This window comes from Dromiciops gliroides, chromosome 6, assembly GCF_019393635.1.
Source record: "Dromiciops gliroides isolate mDroGli1 chromosome 6, mDroGli1.pri, whole genome shotgun sequence".
NCBI lineage: Eukaryota > Metazoa > Chordata > Mammalia > Microbiotheria > Microbiotheriidae > Dromiciops > Dromiciops gliroides.
This window is the reverse complement of record NC_057866.1, coordinates 70148156-70171010: the sequence shown is the minus strand read 5'-3', so window position 1 is coordinate 70171010 and position 22855 is coordinate 70148156. Positions and strand designations below refer to the sequence as shown.

Sequence of the window (22855 nt, the reverse complement as noted above, 5' to 3'; positions counted from 1 at the left end):
TGTCAGAGACAGGACTGAAACTCATTAAATATCAGTCATTCCCCCTGCCCCACCCCTCACCCAAAAGATATATATTGGGGGGGGTGGTGGTAATTATCACTATACTGCCTTCTGGAATTTTTATGTTGGATGAAAACCATGTACTAACATTCTCATTTTGTCCAATTATATCACATCTTATTTAACATACCAAGACTCCAGGATAGGCTCTTTGAATGATAAATTTGATTAATTTCTATGAAGAAGTCATTGTAGAGAAAAGTGAATAGACCTGAGTTTATATGAGAGATATATAACATGTAAACCTTTTGCTCATCTCACAGATGTTACATTTATCATTACTTTAGCATTTGGGGGGGTGGGAGGGGAGGGAGGAAGAGGGGAAAAGGAATCTATCCATTCTGAGACCAGAACAAAGATACTGAAGTACTCTGGCCAAAATTAGTATAAATAGACTTTTATTGAAGTCATTGCCTCTGTACTGAGACCAAAGATTGTGTCTACATAAGCACAAGTTGTAACATTTCACAACTTCTAAAAGGAATGTCAACAATTACAACGATCATGCATACCATGGTCGATAATCACATTTTAGAAGCATTTTCAACCATTTCTAAAGAAATGCTTATAACATTGTTATATATATAGAACTACTTTCAATAAACTGCAAAACATTGATCGACTTTTCCAGTATGAGCTACAGTGTCAACACAAAAGGGAGGCATAAATGTTTAATTTATGAAATCAGAATGGAATATTTACTGTAAAGAAAAATTAAAAAGCTTTCAAATAAAGGCCATTATTGAACCAACGTGAAGAGCACAACTTGAACTTTAAGTTCATTCATCTTTTAAAGCTGTCCTCTGAATAACTTCAGTTCAAAGCACTCAATTCAGTACTGCGAATATTCCTTGGACTGAAGTTTGGCAATGATGCGGTCCAATTGTCTCTTTGCTTCACACTGTGGGAAATTGCTCATATCATAATATTGAGGGGCAATTTTCACCAACCTGTCAATAAAAATTTAGAAGTTATTATATTAACATGTGATTAAAACACTTAGGCAAAAGCTGTGGCCTGAAAAATAGTTTAATTATTATACTGATGAAAACAATAAAACCTGTAACCCCAATTCATTAATAAAACACATGCAAAATATTCCAAGTATTCCAATATTAAATAATAATCTCAAAATAAATTTTAGAAGGTCTAACAAGTTTAACTTTTTCCCTCTCAAATCTGCAGCCCTAAATGACATTTCTACATGACTTTCAAATTATGAAAAAAGCTCTAGGTATAGAGAATCCCTCAGTATCTTTCCCCCCCCCCCAGGGCAATGAGAGTTAAGTGACTTGCCCAAGGTCACACAGCTAGTAAGTATCAAGTGTCTGAGGCCAGATTTGAACTCAGGTACTCCTGAATCCAGGGCCAGTGCTTTATCCACTGCACCACCTAGCTGCCCCAATCCCTCAGTATCTTAAGGAGACTTATACACTACCAGCTCTTTTCAGATTATTACTTCCACTCAACTTCAATTCTTTCTTTTTTTAAATAACTGTAGATATTGTACTATGTCCTAGGAAACCAATTACTTTTAAGTATTAGGGATCATTTACTGCAAAATTTATTAATTACTTGTATTAAGACAGAAATGTTCTACGTGTTCAAGTATCAAAACAAACAAACAAAAAAAACCCCTTTATCATGGAGAGAAAGAAATCCCACAATAGAAGAAGCAAAGAAATAATAAGTGACACTACTTAACAAGGTTCTTTGTGTATTGAAACCAACCATGTTGGGCAAAATTGGTGTCTCCCATCAAAGATTGGATTTTGGTAACAAATAACCAGTGAGTTAACTCTACACTAAAAACAATCAGTATCAGTTGCATTTGTAAAGCAGAAATAACATTTATCAACACTACTACCAATTATGTTAATCAGGTTTCTGCTTGAATTTTCACAGACATCAACTGAATCTCACCTCCACAAAAATAACTTAAACTGGTTAGTTACCAACATGGGAGGGAGAAAATAAATATGGGATATAATAAATTGTCTCAAAATTTATATTCCACTAAGGAAGAAGTCTTTACTCATTAATATAGATGCCAATTTGCACTGGGAGTTCCCTATACCAATGAAATCATAGGTATGGTTTAAAGTAAAAGGAATGCACCAAACGGCACAGCATCCAAATTCTTTACAGAAAACACTAAATGAGTTAAAGGAGGAAGTGAGCAGTAAAACTATACTAGTGGGGGACTTCAATTTACCCCTCTCAGATAAATCTAACAATGAAAACAAAAGGAAAAGGGTATGGGGAAAGGAAGAAAGAAAATATAAGTGAAAAACAAAAAGAGACATCTACTTGTCCCTGGAGTTGGAAGTTTCAGCCACAAGCAAGACAGGAAACAATGCAGAGTTTTAGTTGGTAGCAACACAATTAGCATAGCGATGAACCTGTTGGTGTTACTTCAGCCATATAATACATATAAGGTATACCCTGCTCGAACAAGCTTTCTTCACTTTTTGGCTTTCAGCTTCCACTCTCCCCTGAACTATTCAACTGATTTTTCAGGCTGCTTTTCTCAGGAGTTCCTGATACTTGAGTGGAAAGAGTGAAAACAAGCCACTCACACTGAAGATTTTAGACATGAGGAAGTAAGTGACCTAATGAACCCAAGAGGTTTTGAGTAGAATATAAGCACTAGGAGAGATATTGCTAAAGATCTTCTATTTTGTCCATTAAAAACTTTAAAAGGGGGCAGCTAGGTGGTGCAATGGATAAAGCACCAGCCCTGGATTCAGGAGGACCTGAGTTCAAATCAGGTCTCAGACACTTAACACTGACTAGCTTTGTGACCCTGGGCAAATCACTTAACCCTCATTGCCTCTCCCCCGCCTCCCCCATTAAAATTAAAAAGACAAATTATCTGTCTAGCTCAAAGAGCACCACTGTGTCCTGTGGAAAGCTCCATGGCATCCCTTGCTAGGTTATGGAGCAACTAAGGTACTGAAGAAAGTACCCTGGAAATAAAAAGACCTAAGTATGAATCCAGGTTTGACAAGCTACTTGGCCCACCCTGTGAAAAAAAAAAATCACTTCACCCTCTCTTTTATTTTTTCGTACTGTTGTTTTTCAGTTGTGTCTGACTCTCTGTGGTTTTGTCCATGGGGTTTTCTCAGCAAAGATACTAGAATGGTTTACCATTTATTTCTCTAATGTGAGGAACTGAGGCAAACAGACATTAATTAACTTGTGCAGGGTAACACAGTTAGTAAGTGTCTGAGTCCTGATTTAAACTCAGATGCCCAGTGATATATCCATTGTAGCACCTAGCTGCCTCTTACTTATACTGTAAAGTGGGAATAATAACACCCATATTTTATTATCTACCTCACAAATTTATTGCTTTTGTTTATTTTTTTCTTTTTGCACACTTGATATTTGACTTGATATGCCTGGAAAATTGACTCATACTATGTTTGTCTTACTCCCTGTATGTGAAATGTTCACCACATAGTGACTGTGAAGAGTTCATATTTGCAGTCACCACAAATAATTTCTTTTGTTGTGAAAAAAACAAAAACAATTGAGAAGACCCTACACAACAGAATGCTACAAACGTAATTCCTTTATTCACTTTGAACTTGCTAATTCATGAACTGATTCATGTTCTAGACATCTTCAATCAGCACATTCACTCGGCATATCACAGTTTAAACTTTTTCTACCACATGATTCTAAGGAAAAATGTAACATCATAGATAAAAACATCTGCTTACCATTCTGGTTTGATATCTGTACATGTCCGGATATAATTCTTTGTTGTAAGAACAAACTCATTGTAAAGCACCCATTCTGGCTTGTGGTCCAGAACAGTTGAAGGATGTAACTGCACTACTTGGTTGTCCTTTACAGTTAAGTAATGCCCTGTTCGTTCCAAATGTGCCACCTAAAATCAAAACCAAAATAAATTAATACAATGCTGTAACAGACCAATTGAAAAGTGAGTAGGTTAAGAGATACTTATTTCATCAAATATAGATATCACTTCCAATTTTTGTTGCTTTAGATTTCACTGCTCCTGTCATGTAAATTACTTAATAAAGGTATTTTATTAAAATAACTAAAAAAGGATATTTTATTCTTTCTCTTTTGACCTCTCTTTTGCCTACTTCTAGTGTTAGAACAGATGAAGATAACTGCACATGCAAAGTCAGGTTTTGTGTGATCCACCTTTACATGCAATTTCCTGAAATACATCTCACAGATCACTGAATATGGAGTCAGAAGATATTCAAACCCAGTACTACCTCAGGTTGGCTTTAGACCTCACACCTCTAAGCTTCAGTTATGAGACAAAGTGATCTCTCTAAGGTCCCTCCTTGCAGTAAATCTTAGGTCTCCATGATCTTTGATTATAAAGTTTATAGAAAGTAGCAGTATAAGCAATTCTCACCAAAGAGGAGATAGGGCCAGTATTTTATGGATGCTTATTCAAATTATTGAACTGAATAGATCCACACCTAACAAACTTGATTTCTGGCTTAATGGCAGACTGAAGATAGCATATGGGACCATGAATATACCATAGCAATTAACAATGATGCCTGGGGGCGGCTAGGTGGCACAGTGGATAAAAGCATTGGCCCTGGATTCAGGAGTACCTGAATTCAAATCCGGCCTCAGACACTTGACACTTACCAGCTATGACCCTGGGCAAGTCACTTAACCCCCATTGCCCCGCAAAAAAACAAAAAAAACCAACCAAACAAACAAACAAAAAAAACCAGAAACAAACAAAAAAAAAAAAGCAAAAAAACCCAATGATGCCTAAAATAAGTCAAAAGTGTGAGATGTCTATGGAATAACCAGAAGGAAATATCCACCAAGCAGTGGGATACAAGACGTGGGGGTTCAAGAGAAAGTTAAGAGTTGGATACGAAGATCTGGGAGTCACTGACACAGAAAATAACTGAATTTTAGAGAATTAAATAGATTACCAAAAAAGTGTTTGAGGGTAGGCAGAGGAAGGCACAGGACAGCTATGGAAAATCCCTCAAATGGAGGTGAGACACAGATAATGATCTAGCAAAGGAGACTAAGGAGCAGTAAGAAAAATGAGCAGAGAACAATCTTATGTCAACTCAGGGAAAAGTATCTAGAAAGAGGGCTGTTCAACAGATAGGCCAAGAAGGATGAGGAAGGAGGAAAGACTTCACTTTTAGGGAAGCATTAAATATATTTAATCAACACTTTCTAACAAAATAGTTATTTTTTAAAATTAGTGATCAAAATGGTAAAGCTCTCTTTGCAAAATATGCAAAAATTAAGACCTCTTCTCCCAACAATTACATGTGTATGTATATTCATACACACACACATACGTACATATACATATAATACTATATATATGAGGTGTCATTATGGTAGGTTCTGGCTATTAGATCTAATTACCCTAGATATAAAATCAATTAAACAAAACCCCATGCATACAGGTTATATTAACACTTTTTACATTGGCAAAATACTGGAGATAAATAAATGTCTATCGACTGGCTAAACAAACTGACAAGACTTAGATGAAGTGATGCAAAACAAGTGCACAGAAACAGAAAAACAATATAAAATGACTATAAAAATATACATAGGGAAAAAACCCCCAACAAAACAATTATAACCAAGTACTGCAAAGTGATCATTCTTGGATGAGAAGGACCCCTCTTCCTGCTTCTCTGAGGAATGGAAATCTGAGTGTGGCTCATTACATATCATGACATACTCAACAGCACCAACACTTTGCCCTAGTGCTGATAGTGCTCTTCTCACCAAGCATATAAATCTCTGTAACATTAATCACAAGGCCTTGATCCTGCGAGATGGTAATATGAGTACCCCATTTCACAGATAATATAACCAAGGCTCACTGCCACAAAGCTAATAAATGATATATGTCTAATTTTCTTCTCAAGTCTCTGGACTCCAAATCCAGGGCTTTTCCCACTATATCTAATACTGCCCTCTCAATCCATTCCATAATCTTTGATGAAGAACCGCAAAAGCTTTTATCACCTACAAAGTTAATGCTCTAGTTCTCACTGATAAAGTGATGGTGCAAAACAGCTACTACACAACTTAAGTAAATCAAAGTGATGGAGAATTAACTTCCAATTTCAGACTGGGTTTGAAATAAAGGAATGGCTAAACAAAATACTTTATTATCAAATCAAGTGCTTCACTAAAAAAAAAAAAATCACATAAGTTGAATGAGTTGACCCAGGTCACATAATAGTGGGAAAATTATGACAACACATAGGACAGAAGTCTCTTAGGTCTTTGCTCTAAAAGGGGGGAAATAGATGAATTCTAAGATTTCTTCCAGCTCTGAAATCCTAGAATTCTATGATTAGATTCCAAATGAACAGATTACTTACTTGTTTGATAAAGTATATAGATGCAGTTTTATAACCCTAGTGAGTGCTATGTTAATATTACATAATTTAAAAATACCTTGAGGGAAAAAAGCAAACTGGAGAATTTTAAATCTTTAAGGAAAAAGAGATGGTTTAAAATATGATAAAGTTTTTCTCACAATTATTTTATCTTCTCATTTTCTTAAAAATGCTACTTTGAAAAAAAGATCAGTGGTGTGTTAAATATCAAAAGGTTATCAAGATAAAGTTAAAAATTAAGCGAGGTGAGGATGAAGGTAGATTATCTCCATTCCTTCCCTGCCAGCACTCCATCTTTGGACAAGCTGTGTTTAAACAGAGACTCAACTAGATATAAAAGCAAATGGATGAGCTCCGACTATACTCAGTAATTTCTTTTCTCATCAATGGATTAAAAAAATAGCCATAGCCATCTGTACAAGTCCTCTATTGTGGTTAATAGGGTCTATTTAATATTTTTAAAGGATTTTTTTTAAAGGATTATTTTTAGCCTGGAGAAAGGAAAGCTAAGTAAAGACATACCAAAAACACCATCCACTTATAGAGCTATTATATAGAAAATGGTAACAAAAAAATTTCCTCTTCTAGATAATACCAGAAGAAATTATAGCAGAAAATACTTAAAATTTAAAAGAATTTCTTAAGGGCTGGTGAAGTAAAGGAATGGGACAATGAGCACTTATGGGATTTGTTTCCTGAAAATACAAGGAAAATCAACTATCTTCCAAGGTCCTAGAGGATTAAATGTGGTTCTTGTCTTTGTATTGCAATGCAATGGCTCAACACACAATGTTTAACTGATTTTATTATTCACATTTAGTATAATGAGTAAAATCACAGAAAAAGCAGTGAGAACTAAAGTATAGGTACAGTTCCAGATAACTCTAGTAACAAAAATGCAAGGACCTTATGCAATCAACTATTTTCTATAATTCTACTCTATGACAGAAATTGTTCTCACCCCGGTTTCTCTATTCAGTTCATCCTCACAAAATCAAAAGGCTCGTCTTTCTTAATATCTCCGCTATTATCAATGGACATAATTTGTCCCATGGAATGATTCTTTGACAATACAGCTTATATAAAGAACAGACACAGAAAAACAGTTGTAGATATGTGTCAATTGATACACATACAGAAAAGCCTCTTTAATTCTGAAAGCCAGGGACAGAAAGGATAAGGCATATATGTCACAGAGGATACTTTGATATAGGGAGATACCTAAAATGCTCTTAAGGATACTTAGGAAAGCAGAAGATCATTTAAAGCACCTAGAAAAGTAGTTGGGACTTGAGGAAATATATTTTAATAGGTAGAAATGTGGAATAAGTACATTCTAGCCATGGGGGATGGCCAGGAGAGGGCATAATGAGATTGAGAAATGCTATTAGCCCAAGTTTAGCTGAAATGGAATATGTAAATGAGGTATTTAATGGAGACAAACTTAATGCAAGGCTAAGATTTTTGATTTATCCAGACAATAACTTCAAGCACGGGAGGTATCTCTAAAAAGTCAGTTCTCTGAAGGATGGGTTGAAGAAAGGAAAGCCTTAAGTCAGGAGACTAGTGGGTAAACATTTATTTAGCCCTTACTATGTGCCCTTTTTTAAGTTAAATGCAGGGGATAACAAAGACAAGCACAGTCCCTGCTGTCAAGGACATTCTAGTGGGGGAAAACAACATGTAAATAACAACGTCCATAGAAGCAACATACAATATTATAACCTCTGAAAGGGAAAGGCATAGGATGGGTGGGATGGAAAAGTGAAAGAGAAGAACCAGTTATAGGGATTTGGGAATTAGAGCCACTTGAGGAATGAGAGGAAAGTTTATTTCCTGATACTTTCTAGTTATCAGCTAGCCCACTGTGAGTTAACAATTTATGTATGGAGTCAGCAAATTTAAATCAACAAATGTTATAGTACTTTGAAGAAGAGAGCATCAATGTAAAAATACTTTGAAGGTAGAATAAATGGGACCTGACAACTAACTGGTTGTGAGTAAGAATGATAACTGAGATTATAAGAGTAGGTGAAATTGCCTAAAGAACGGAGAAAGCATTTAAAAGCTAACATTAGGAAATTTCCTTTCGACCTTGTGGAATACTGACATTTTCCACATGGGTACAAATATCCCTATCTAAAGGGAAAACAGAATGAAGATCAGCTTGAAATTTTTCACTAGTCTAATTGTAAACAATGGTCAGGGAGGCAGTTCTAGGAATTATGTGCATCTTGAAGTGGCACACTCATTAAACCTGGACTTTCTGTGTTCAACAGTTGCTGAAAACTTCAAACTTTGCATTTAGTTATAAAATTAAACTAGCTTAAGGCTGAAAAAGAATGAATTCAAAGCCCACTTCTGCATCTCAGGGTCATGATTACATGAATATTGATAATTATGTCATAGTACTAGAGTCAATAGTCTGCTTATTTGAGTTTTCTGGTTGTTCAGATTAAGAAAATTTAATTGGAAAAAATAATTCATCAAGTATTAATGCCTTCTTTTCATACTTTAAGTAATAAATGTCAGTTATATAGCTTCATAATGACCAGATTGGCCATTTGATACAATTTAGATTACATTAATAAAACTAAAATTTAAGCATGCATGATTTGCAATGCCAACTTTGCCATTTACTGGGTTAATTGGTTACACATTCTTAGACACATAAAATTTCTTAATAAAAGCTCCTCTGAGACATCCTGACTAAACAACCTTTTAAGAGCAATTTTCGCTGGCTTTCTTAAATTCATTTTATATTTGAAGAATTAAAGGCCAATTAGAGGAAAGCAAAGAATTACCAAGTGAATAGTGGACGTTTTTTTACCCTCTTTTCTTCACATACCTGCATAAAATACCCAGTAACCAAAGCTTTTCTTATATTAATGTAATAGTCTCTGCTTGTGAAATCTGTACTTCTACGAGGTAAATTAAATCTGTCCATGATTCGCGACAGCTGCTGGCGTACATTGTCTGCAGACATCAGGGACCTGTAGTTAATGAAGTTGTCATAACACCACTGAACCGACTCATGATCTGCAACATTTTTTAAAAAAGGGGGAAAAAAAAAGAGAGGATATATATCAAACAATTTACCTAATTAAGAAAAAAAGTAACTAAATGGTCAAACAAACCAAACAAAAATGGTATTTTATGTACCTTTCTAGAATATGTGAAAAGCCACTGTAGACTCATGTCTCTAAAGATAATGAAACTCTTTCCAAATCCTTAGTCAAAATAGAGTTGAAAAAACAATTCCAAAACCAACTGATTTGATTATTTCTTCCATGACCTTTCAGGGAGTCATTTTCATTACTAATAAAAATGACCAAGGGCAGGGAGGATCTGAGTTCAAATTCTGTCTCTGCTACTCCCTATGTGACCTCAGGCCAAGAACTTTATGTTTGCAAGACTCACTTTCCTCATCTGTAAAATGAGGGGTTTAGCCTAAATGACAGAAAATTTATTTTCAGTTTTAAATTGGGATTTAATTAGCTCCAATGGAATTAAAGCCATATATAAATACTAACTTTAGATTTAAAATTAGAGTTTCTAATAATTCACTTCAGTCATAGGATCAAAAGATCACAGAAATAGCACTGCAAGAGAATTCAGAAACCATCTAGTTTTCTCTCATTTTAGAAATAAGGACACTAAAGACTAGGAAGGCTGAGTGACTGACTCAGTCAAGCAACTACTGAGTGTCAGGAGAGATTCAACCCCAGGTCTCTCCTGACTTGATGTTCAGGAATTACTTCTAAGAATTCCTAGTCCTAAAATCATTCTACTACCCTTACTGCCTTAGCCCCTACCTAGGCAATATTTGTGCAAGTACAAAAACTAGCACTGTGTCTTGATGTCCTCCCTTGCCCCTATACTTAGATACCGCTATTACCTGGGGGGGGACACCACATTTTCGCTAGTGTCCCATGTGGATCAAGATGGCAAAAAATCTAAGCTTTTTGCTACAAGCATCGTTTTACATAGCATCATTCCAAGAATAGTCTCTACTCCAAAGCAACTTGAATAGTAACTTCTTGTGTTATTTTATAGTTCTAAGAACTCGGTTTCTAAAATACCATTTGTGCTAATTTAAGCTTCTACTTTAAAGATCATTCTTCACAAAATGTAATACAAGAAAATTATCTTGGGCATATTATAAGGAATACAGAGCTACAACCATATTTCTCAAAAACAAAAGAAAGTCTGAATTATTTGCCTGACGTCCCACCTTTACACTGGTATCTGCTTGTACTATATTTAAGAAAATTGGCTGTGCTGAAATGGAGAGAATGGAGCTTGAAAATCCAAACTGAATCGATTCTTTATTACTCTTAACAATTTATCTGTGGCAATCTTGTTTAGGTCATTAATTTGCGCACATTAACATTAGCCAAAAATGAAACAAAAGAACAACATAAAGGAAAAAAACCCTCTGAATTATAAGTCTAAAGTTTCCTTTAAAAACAAAATTTTCCTTTAAACTTCCAAAGACCCAGTCAAGAGGTAAAGCAGATCACAGACTAACTTTAACAAAGAAACTCTGCCAAAGGTAGCACTTTATAGATGATTATATCCCTGTGAAAAACAAGCAGCAACTAAGAAAGTGACTAACAACTTCACAAGTCCTCATATTGATTTATCTAAGTGGCTGGAAGCGCTTGATAATTCAAAGTACAAAAAGCTAGAAAGCTTACCAGTTTCACTGTTTCTCACACTATTTCCAATGGAATATTCTTTGCTATGAGAAATGGCAGAGTATAAAAGATAAAGGTCTAGCCTTGGAGTCAGGCCAAACTGGGTTCAAGTCCTGTTTCTGACACAACCAGCTGTGAGACCAAGGGCAAGTCAATTAACCTCCCAAGCAACTTTGTAAGAGAATAAATTGCAGGGCAGTTGCTGATCCATAGCTATGGGAGTTTTCTATGCCTGGAATTACAGGGTCAGACCCCCTTTCTCTGCCAAGAGATAGAACAATCTTAAACTAATATGTATAAAGGCCTTGACATAAATAAAATAAAATAAAAAATAAATCCTAAGCATATAACTTTAAAGATGAGAGGGAAAGATGAACCTAGCAGAGTGTCTTTTTCTGCCTAATTAACTGCAGTCCCTCATTGATGTGAGAAATTGAAAATTTGCACGCCCAATTCAGAATAGGTAGGTAATTCCCAGAGTTAATGGGAAGGGAGAGCTATGTAGGAAAAAGAAATATAAAAAGGAGTCAAAGAAGAAGTTAATTATTGACCTGACTCCTTTCCTGAGCAATAATGGACAAATTACATAAATATCACTGGGACAATATGGTTCATGAAAGCTAATGTTTTATCATTTCCAAAACAATTAGAACCAGAAGCAAAAATCTCAGGGGCCTCTGAATGAAAACTACCTTTTATTTTTATACGATCAGAAACCTATAAAGCAACAAATTTGTATCATCTTAGGGAAAATCAAGTTTCCAGTTCACTGATCAATATCCAACATGATCATCATAATCTAGTATTACACAAGTACCAACAAACTCACGTTTTAGATTTGGATTATTTTACTACTTTGACGTATTTGCTATCCTAATATTATATGAATTCTCAGGACCTAAATAATGATTATCCCTTGGATGAAGTGCTTTGTAAAGGCAAAAATAGAAAACCATTTCTTACAATATCAGTCACATGGACTAGCAATACATGGTAATTTTAAAAATAATTAGAACAAAATTTATTATTATTCAATAAATATTTAAGATGTACCTTTATTGTTGGAATAGCAGCTACTAAAATAAATGTAGCCAGAATAAGATCTCCATTTTTTTATCCCAGGCAAGAATTTAAAATAACTATGGATGTGTTTCTAATCAAAAGGTCTCATTAATGTCAATAAATATACAAACACAGAAATGAAAGTAAAATGAGAAATAGAAATCAATGTTATCATCTGACATTTAGGTAAAAGTGGAAATTGAATATAATTAAAACTTACTTTGTTTAAAAGCGTGGTAAACGTTCAGCAGTGTCAGATGATCTCCATCTATGTGGGCAAACCTCATCTTGGCTTCATCTGCTGCTTTCTTGGCCTCCGTGGGGCGAACAAAACACTGTGGGACTAAACAAGGTTGGTATGGGCCCAACACAAACGCCCATATCGATGAGTCACGCATTCACAGACAGAGGAACAAGGCCTAGCTAGGTCAGTTCACAGAGCATAGGGCAGGGCAGGATGGCCTCCAACTGCATCTTGGACTGTTTACTACCTTGATTTGGTACATCAACACCTAACCACATCTGTAAGACAAGAGGGTTTCAAAGCTACAGAGTACCTGATTATTTTGACTAGAACTAAAAAGTAGGCATCAAAACAGCTATTCTGAAGGCCATCAAGATTGCTAAAAGTATACAAAGGAGGGCTCAATAGAACTTATTTCAAAAACCAGTGCTGATAGCTCTACCAATAACCAGAATTACGGTGACAATGGCCTTTTAGCTAAGTATATCTCTTCAAATAAGAAGTTCACTAAATAATACAAGTAATTAAGAAACTATACTTCACGACTGCTGTGGTTATAAACAATTTTTACAACTAGCCCTATTTACCACAATTAAATGAAAAAGGTCTAAAAAGTGTTGTGGCCGTCACCACTGGTGGGTATTACTATAAGCACCGGTGTGCAGAAGCATATATGAACAACAAAATATCAGGAAAACTTGGGATTTTATGGTAGCAGTAGTGGTGGAAGGTTAAACCGCCCTTTACTATTATTTAAATTAAGGAAATTCATCCAAAAGGCTGGGGGAATTCAGCTTATTCTCTTTCAATATCTTAAAGGACCAATAAATAAAGAATACTAAATGAAGATTTTAAAAAATGGTATTTTGAATCAATACCCCCAAATAAAACCAACACTCAATAATAGAAAAGCGGACACTGTGAGCCCATGATATTCATTATTTCAAGGGTCATCAAGATTGCCAGAAAGGTAAGCCCAGTATGTAGTTGTATGAAGCCCCAATCTTAATTCAAATAAGGCTATAGTCAATACAAGGTGTTTTGTACACTGCATTAAAAAAAAATACAACTTTCCTTAAACAATTAGCAATTCCATATTCATGAGAATATAAAAAATTAACAAATTGGGACCTTTTTCAACACATTTTAAAAGCAAAGCTTTTCAACTCTTATCAATGGAAATATCATAAATGATCATCAATTCAGATGGAAATGGAACTAGCAGGCTTGTAGACCAAATACAGAGTCAAATGAATTTTCCCATAACCTTTTCCCCTTAAAAGGATGTCAAATAGCCAACAGAAAATAAAGACACATTCATGGTAAATATCAGAGGTCTGACTTAAAATAATAGGAGCGAGTCAAGTCATTGAAGCACCCAAAAAAAAAAAAAAATCACATTGCTGTGACTATATATCAGAAAGTTAGTGTGGAAAATGGGTCACCATAATTAAGGAATAATGGGAAGAAATAGCATTATATAAAGAGAAGGCCATTGTTTTTGCACAGTTTGTCAGGACCTCAAAATTTCTGAAACTTTAAGATGGAAAATAAAGCACAAGAAGCTTGGCAAGTTGTTCATGTTCAATGGTCCCTCTGTGTCAGTTCACTAATTTCTCCCCCAAATGGCCTGTCCATGTATTTGCTGCAAGTAAGCTCAAACTTTGTGATTTCTACAGTGAACTATGTAACATCACTAAAGCATCATTTCATACAGAACATCTATTACTGACCAGGATCATGAGAAGAAGGAAATTTAAAACAAGTTGGAAGATTTCAACTGAATCCAAATAATAATTTCCTTAAAGAGCTAACTTTCTTATCAACTCTTGAAACTAGTTTTCAAAAAGGGGAAAACCTCAGAAAACAAAACAAGCAGTAAAGGTTGGAAATGACAGGGGGAAGGCAGGTGAAGCATAAAAATAACCTGTTGCTTTTTGCAACCACAAATTCTCTTAAATCTGGGTAAAGATGGAACTGACTGGAGAAACTAATAAAAACAACATATAAGAAAGGCAGACAACAACCTACCACCACCTCCGCAATTAAGACTACAATTTAGTTAAAATGATTAGATTCTGCCCTGCCCATCTGCTCTGAGTCTGATCAATTATAACTCTGCAAAAAAAAAACATTTTAGCTAGTTCATAAATTAAAAAAAAATTCATACCATTATATGCCAAAAGACTGAACTAGGCCATAACTTTATAAAACATTTTTTAGTTTCTCTTTTTAACAAATTTAGAAGTAATCAGGAGAGGGTTTACACTGCAAAAGGCTTTTAAATATTTAAAACCATCATAAATATCCTGATTACCACAGTGAGCAGGTGTTTTTTGGCATAAAGTCCATTCTCCCCAGTATCTGAATCTAAATACATAAGCACCTTAGTTATAGGTCAGTTATATTCTGTACAATAATATCTTATCCCATTGAGTGATTTTTCTACTGGAAATTTCACTCAACTACCGCATCAGTAATTTAGAGTTGTAAAGCTCAGTATTAACTTCTTTACTGATATTTCCTTTCTTGCTTTTGGAATATTTATATCCAAGTTGGATCATTTCAAAGAATGAGCTTTACTCAAATGGAAGTTTCTTTCTTGAATCAATGTCTGGGTTTCAAATTTAGACTTTTATATACCATACATGCCTTATAAATGTTTCTTCCATCATGTAATACAGGCATTTAAACAGAGTGAGTTAGATCTGAGACTTTTGTTATCGTTACTATTTTTATTCTTTCACCGTGACAGTTTTTAATTGATGTTCTTTTCACTGGCGTATTTGTACACAATCAAGAGGATCACTATAACAGTGTTCAAAACAAGGTCCTTCTGGTACTAATGACAAATCTAGGGAGGTTAAATCTATAAATGACCCACCTTGTTCAAAATTCTGAATTATGGGATTATAACAGTTACTGTTATAGTGAGGCACCAGTATTCTTTTCTTTACAGTTTGGCAATCTAAGTTTTACCAGTATTTCATAGTAGATTAAATTTTGTGAAGATTTTATTCTTCAATTTAAGTAAATGTTTTCATATACAAGGTATTTTTTTTTTAAGAATATACATGAAACTATCGTATGTTAGAAAAAACTAAGTGATGTCCACCCAAACTGGGCTTTTTTGGGGGAAGGCAAGAAATGGCGGGGTCCAAGGGAGAGGGGGAAAGGATGGGGATGGCTTTTTCCCTCCATTACCTGACAACATAGCAGTAATAGATAGGACCTCATTAGAACAGTTGTAGTCACAACTTGCAATAACCATTTTAGCGAGCTGTGGATCCAGTGGAAATTCTGCCATCATGGATCCCAATTCAGTCAAGTCTCCATCATCATTTAAAGCAGCTAGATAATTCAAAAGCTCTAGGGCTCTCATCAGAGTTTCAGGAGCTGGAAGAAAAAATACTCTATTAGTCAAGCTGCCTTTAGTAAGCAAAAATGTGACAAAGTACAAACTATTATAAGCAAACTCATTTTTCATTCTACAGTGGACCAAATCCAGAATTCAAGCTGTCATCAAATTCAATTATAGGAATCTAGCCACCAATGAATCATCCAAAATCTCAAAGTTTGCTGAAGAGTTTAAAAGCCAGTCTTTCTTCTAAAAGGGTTAAATAATTTGTTAACCAATTCATATCAAGTTATGTACTTTACATTAAATATTTATTTCCCACCAAAGATAAGCAGCTTAATTCCTAAAAATATCAATGGCAGTGACTAAATGTGGCCACAACACATTTACACACACACACTTACACACACACACACACACACACACACACACACACACACACACACACACACACACACACACATATATGCGCACCCCTAGCTCAGAGACTGCTATCCCTAACCCTTAGAAAACATCTAGCTCAACTTCCTTTTTTATAGTGCTGAAAACTGGGGCCTAAAGAAGCAAAATGACTGTCCCTTGGTCACACAGCTATTTTGTGATAGAACTCAGACTAGAAGCTGATTTCTTGAGTTGTGATTTCTACGAAGAAACAAACATTGTTTGTATGGGAAAATGCATTCCTAGGAACATGTGATTTGAATATGAAATGTTGGAACTTTTTGTGTGTTGGCAAATGACTCTGGAAATCTTCATAAGGTAAGTCTGTTAATATGAACCAGGGAGAAAATGCAAGTTATGTGAGTTCAAACTACAGAAAAGGCCAAATTCAGTCATGATAAAGCAAAGATGGAGTTATAAAAAGTCCAAATCACAATTAATTCCTTACATGGGAAAAGGGGATGACAAGGAATGACAAGACAGACTCCCACACAAAGCTTCACTATTTTTATTTCATTGTTGTACCTGTAAGTTTTCTGTCATTTGTTTGGAGGTGATAATCATCCTTTAAAAAATGCAAAACCTCTTTTAAAGGATTAGGATTCTTAATCCTTAATATGATTAATTCCAATTATCTAATACTAAGATCATCTATCAAGGAAATAGAAGTTTTCATCTGGAATAATGGGCAATAGAGGACATTTTCTACCTAGATATAGAAAGAATGGATAAGGCTTATGACTGGGAAAACTTAGGAAGATAAAGGTGATTCAGTGGCATGAGATCCTATCTCAGATACAAGCTGGGACCCTGGGCCTTTTAACCTTTCTAGGCTTCAGTTTTCTTATTTGCAAAATGAGTGGTTTGGGCTTGATGGTGTTTCTAACGTCCTCTCCAGCTCTAAATATATCCTACTATAATAACCATCAGGTTTGTGGGGAAAAGGGGTTAGTTTACCTGTTTAAATTAATAAGCATTTATTAAGTGCTCACTATGTGCCAGGCTCTATACTATGCTAAGGGATGGAGATACAAAGAAAGACAAAAATATTGTCCTTACTCATGAGAAATGTGCTTAACTCCAAATAAATGACTAACAGAAGTTGAAAGCTGTGTTAACATGAAATACAAACTTTAACCATTTCAGAATTTTGTAGAGGATCAAAGTTGCACAAAGGTAAAGCTCAAGAAATATCCTTATTCACCTTCCTTCTCTTTCCTATATGACTTGGGCACTTGCTCCTAGGATGTAGAAATCAAGCTATTAATACTCCAACTCTTAACACTCAGCCCATGTAACCTGTCCAGCCAAGTAAATGATCTCGAACCTTACCAATATTTACAATATTTCCTCCCTTTAGAAAAATTACACGACTGGCTTAGAAACTTCTGGGACACAAGCTAACAAGTTAGAGACACTTGTGTTAGAAAACAAAGAGTTGTCAATAATCACTATAACAATTTTATATATGTATTCTGGTCACAATAACTCGACATCACTCCTAAGGAGTCCTAATCATAAACTTTACTAGTAGGAAACATTCTGGAACACCTGAAGTGGCCTAATTAGGTTACAAAGTTGTTGTCTCTGTTGACTGAAATGAACAAAGTAAAATGTTTTTGAAAAAAAAAATGCTTAAATTAATTTACTAAACTACAAATATACATGTGTAATAGCCACATTTTAAAAGCTCTATATTCCCCAAATGGGATATATAAAAAATACAGAAGGTCATTCATAAAAATATTGAACTCATTCATAAAACTCATTTAGGGAGAAGCAGAATTAATATCTTTGAGTTTCATCACATAAAAGAGAAAATTAACATGGAGAATTTCACCAAGATAAAACTAAAAATTGTTTTAAGCAGTATTGGCAACACATTATTAAAGAACAGTATTATTTTAAACATTCTTACCTGGTGGATCCATAAAATCAAAGTGTACCAAGTCATCTATACCAAGTTTCTTCAACTGTAACACCACTGAACCCAAATTAGACCTCAAAATTTCAGGGTAAGTATTGTCCTAGAAGAAAAGCACAGTGCTGTATTAAGATATTAGCTTTGCTTGTTTTATATTTATTCTTACCCCATTCCTCCAGGAAATAGCATATTCTTACCTCTGCCTATCCCATCAGAAGAACACAAAAGTAATTAAGCCGAATACTGACTAAAGAATAAGGAAACCTTGTTTCTTCTTATACGAAAATTGTAGTTTTAACATCTAATGGGGGCAGCATCTAGGTGGCGCAGTGGATAGCGCACCGGCCCTAGAGTCAGGAGTACCTGAGTTCAAATCCGGCCTCAGACACACGTACTAGCTGTATGACCCTGGGTAAGTCACTTAACCCCAAATGCCTCGCTAAAAAAAACAAAAAACAAAAAAACCCAAACATCTAATGGAGGGGGCAGCTAGGTGGTACAGTGGATAAAGCACTGGCCCTGGATTCAGGAGGACCTCAGTTCAAATCCAGCCTCAGCCACTTGACACTTACTAGCTGTGTGACCCTGGGCGAGTCACTTAGACTTTACTGCCCCACCAAAAAAAAAAGAAAGAAAGAAAGAAAAATTAAAAGAAAAAAAAAAAGAAAAACATCTAATGGGTGCTATATATTAGGAATCTGACTTTGTCTACATCACAGATCTTTACTTATAGGAAAGGAGTCTTTAAATTGTTAGTGTTGCCTTATGACAGCTTAAAAACAAAATTGCGCAAATCATCAGTGTCCAGAAAGGTCATACATTAAATGAAATGAACCTCTTACCTGCATTTCAGTTTTATAGGCTTTCTCTGTATAAAGTCTGAAACATTTTCCAGGCCTGGTACGACCAGCTCGACCAGCTCTTTGCTGAGCAGAAGCTTTGCTGATAGCTGTCACCAAAAGAGACTCCACCCTGATTCGAGGATTATATACCTAATGGAAATATCAAGTCAAACAACAGTTATTTCTTCCACTTAAATATGTATTCCCTGATAAAGAGTACAGATGACTCACACTAGCCCATAAAATGTAAATACTGAAATTCCAGTATATTCCCAACACTTGCCCAGTGTAAAAGAGGTGGAAGCAGCAGCAGGAGAGTTGGTGCATACACACACACATGCCTTGACTTGTTTACAGAGGCTGCTTAATCTAGCTCCCTAAATTTCTAAAGACTAACACTAACTTCAACACTTTCAGGAGTCTTTACTGTATGGAAGCTAAGGACTTAAACTCGAATTCTACTACCATAGGAGCTCACTTTATTTATTAGAAAGGTTCTTGAATCACTCAATAAAAAGAGAATGAGTTTACAAATAAAAAATCTGGTCCCCAGTATGAAAAATAGCCCAGTGAATGCTGCTAATACTCACTCCAGGGAGTAAGGCTTCCTTCAAGATTATAGAGTGTGTGTATTATATTCTATCCCTAAAGTTAATCTAAATGGACACTGATCTAAAGGGTCTTCTAAGGATTTATTAAAACATTAGAAAAAGAGCTATTAAAATATCAGGGATCATTCAATACCCATATAGTGAAGCAGCCATTCTGGCCAGGAAAACATTCTACATAGTCAACATAATCTAGTTAGAATAATAATTATGAGGGGGTTTGGGGGGAGGGGCAAGGGGAAGGGGAAGAAGGACAGATTTTAGTGAAAAGACTCAATGAGTTAATCTTTGGAGTAAAGCTGTACTCTTTTGAATGTTTACTACTATCCAACTCTCCTTAAAGAAAAAAAAAAAAGAAAATATAAACTAGTTGCAAAGGTCTCCCCAATTTGAGAAAATGATTACAGATGCTCACTGACTTGGGTAACAAAATTCCTTTTGTCCATTTTTGTTCTTATTATTCAAGTATGGTACTAAAAATAATTCCATTTTCTGAACTAAATTTGAATGTTAAACGAATATGCAAAAAGACCATTTGTAGACTATTTATATTATTATCACTTATATTAGGTTGTGAAGTTTAGTTACCTTTTGTTTTGCAAATCCAGGGTCAATGACAAACACAACACCATCTATTGTTAGTGATGTCTCAGCAATATTGGTAGACACAACTACCTATTGAATAAGATAAATACCATATGTAATACAAAATTAAATGACCATGCAGTATGATGGAAATGAAGTCAAAAAGCACAATAAATTACAATAAATATAAAATATTTTCTAACAATTATAGAGGTTAAACAATTTCTTCTCTTTGCTTATCTAATCCAACTGTCTTCTTAATCAAACTGAATAAAACCTGGCCTACTTAAATCTTAATTGTAGGTTTCTCCTACAAAATTCAAATGCTTAAAAATATAATCAAGTTCTGAGTCTATGTTGAGGATAAGTAACAACAAAACCTAAAAAAAAACCCCAAAAAACACAAACCACTCCACAAAATCAACAGTTGCCAGTTAATTCATTTAACAAATATTTGGAACCCTGCCCTCCTAAGAACTAGAGAGGAATGAAGAGCTTGAAGAAGATAAGTGACTTTGTTCAAAGTCACACAAATGGGAAGGAATTGGGACAAATCATTACTTTTTTCATTGAACCAGATTGCATCTACAGGGCAGTATGAAAAATTAGATGATTCTAATGAGGCTTTTACTGTTCTTTGCTCACTAAACAAAGATTCTTACAGTTAAACAACTTACACTTTGAGGATAAATTATTCTCACTGGCACCAGACCATCAGTGGCACCAATAATTCAAAGGGTTAATAATCTGAGGTAAATAACTAGTTGTAGTCCTTGTTGTAACAACTGTGTTAAAGTTTTAAAATTTTAATATTACATTGAAATTTTTGATGTTTCATTATACATAGTAATTTCCACAAAAAAGGACTGTGCTGGGTATAATCAATATCAAATTGCTTGCCTTCTCAAGACATGAGGGGGTGGAAAGAATTTGGAACTCAATTTTAAAAAATGGTTGCCAATAATTTTTTTTACATGTAATTGGGAAGTATTTTTTGAAAAAAATTTTAAAAGCTATTGGGAGGGGGGGGGGGGGGGGGAAGGAAGGGCAGGAGCCCAGAAAGCTGTGTTTTCTAAACTGGGAAACTTCCCTAACACCTACCACAGAGCTCTGTATATAGTAAGTATCAAGAGCTTGATGCTTAATGAAATGGGCTGAATTGTGTTCCAATTTAACTAATCAATGAAAAACCGTTAGAATGCTCAGCAATTAGAAATGAAACTACAGCAAGACAAAAGTTTAAGATGCTTGACTCAGCAGAATAATATGATATGCCAATAGGTATAATAAAATAAATAGTTTGCTCTTTTTTTTTCCTGGCACAGGGAAATGAGGGCTAAGTGACTTGTCCAGGGTCATACAGCTAGTAAGTGTCAAGTGCCTGAAGCCGCATTTGAACTCAGGTCCTCCTGAATCCAGGGCTAGTATTTATCCACTGCGCCACCTAGCTGCCCCCTGGTAGTTTGCCTTTTTTTTTTTTTTTTTGCAGGGCGATGGGGGTTAAGTGACTTGCCCAGCCCAGGGTCACACAGCTGGTAAGTGTCAAGCGTCTGAGGCCAGATTTGATTTGAACTCAGGTCCTCCTGAATCCAGGGCCGGTGCTTTATCCACTGCGTCACCTAGCTGCCCCCTGGTAGTTTGCTTTTAATAAAAAATAAATGTTTTAAGTATACAATATTTAGTTATACACAACACTTCTAAAGAATCAGGTCATTTTGAATGGCAAGAAGTCAGCAAGAATAAAAATATTTCCAGTGGGTAGAACAGGATCCCCCTTTCTTTCTTTCTTTTTATTTTTTTTAAGAAAGCAGAGGACTTGGGAGGACCATTTAAGATTCACTAATAACATGTGATCACCATGATGAAAACCAAATTATATTATAATGAATAACTTCTCATTTGTTCCTAGTGAGGCAATTCCTCTACCAATGCAGGTGGGAACACTCGCTACAAATGATAATCTTAGAGCACAAAGAAGTTAAGCAACTTGCTCTGGGTCACCCAGCCAATATGGATCAGAGGCAGGATATGAACCTGCATCTTCCAGATTCCACAGACAGTTTATTATCCACTATACCACACTGCCTCTCCTATAATGTAAAGGTAACAGAGGGATTAACTTTCAGAGAATGGTCATAAGCCAGCAGTAAGGAAAGGGAGAGGCGCTACAGTCTGGTCAGCAGCTAACATTTTAGAATTTAACTCTTGAAGCTTGAAGTATCTAGAGTTCTAAAAATACCCGGCCAAAAAATACAAGGACCCATCATCTCATGGTGATGAGGCACTTAATATGTAAGCACAGTAAGACCATGACACAGAGGAGACTTCCATACAACTCTTAGGCAGATATCTTGGCTCTTTGAGTGTTGTTTGGGGAGATATAAAGAAAGAGTGATGCCTGTGAACCACACGAGGCACAGAAAACATCAGGTCCAGAAGTGAGAACAATAGCTATAATGGATGCTGCATATTTGTTTCTTCTTAGCTGCTACCCAGAACTTTGTTGGCTCTTAGTAATTACAGAATTCTTCTCAAGTTATTCCCAACCTTGGAACCATGATGGAGAGCTGGAGAATTAACAGACAAGAGCTGAATTATATGGGCCATAATAGAATGAACTTATATTGGGCCAG

General features: G+C 35.3%; 1 protein-coding gene across 1 annotated transcript in view; it reads right to left on the bottom strand.

The window, feature by feature from the left end:
- Positions 1 to 441: 441 nt before the first annotated feature.
- The window catches only part of DHX15 (DEAH-box helicase 15), a 71364-nt gene continuing 48950 nt past the window's right edge, over positions 442 to 22855 (bottom strand). The window contains exons 7-14 of the mRNA XM_043970085.1: positions 20226 to 20312; positions 19030 to 19179; positions 18182 to 18290; positions 15669 to 15860; positions 12441 to 12563; positions 9307 to 9497; positions 3789 to 3958; positions 442 to 1010 (exon numbers count right to left, since the gene is read on the bottom strand). Coding sequence (XP_043826020.1) covers positions 893 to 1010; positions 3789 to 3958; positions 9307 to 9497; positions 12441 to 12563; positions 15669 to 15860; positions 18182 to 18290; positions 19030 to 19179; positions 20226 to 20312 — 1140 coding nt within the window. The 3' untranslated portion in view covers positions 442 to 892. The remainder of the gene's footprint in view (positions 1011 to 3788; positions 3959 to 9306; positions 9498 to 12440; positions 12564 to 15668; positions 15861 to 18181; positions 18291 to 19029; positions 19180 to 20225; positions 20313 to 22855) is intronic.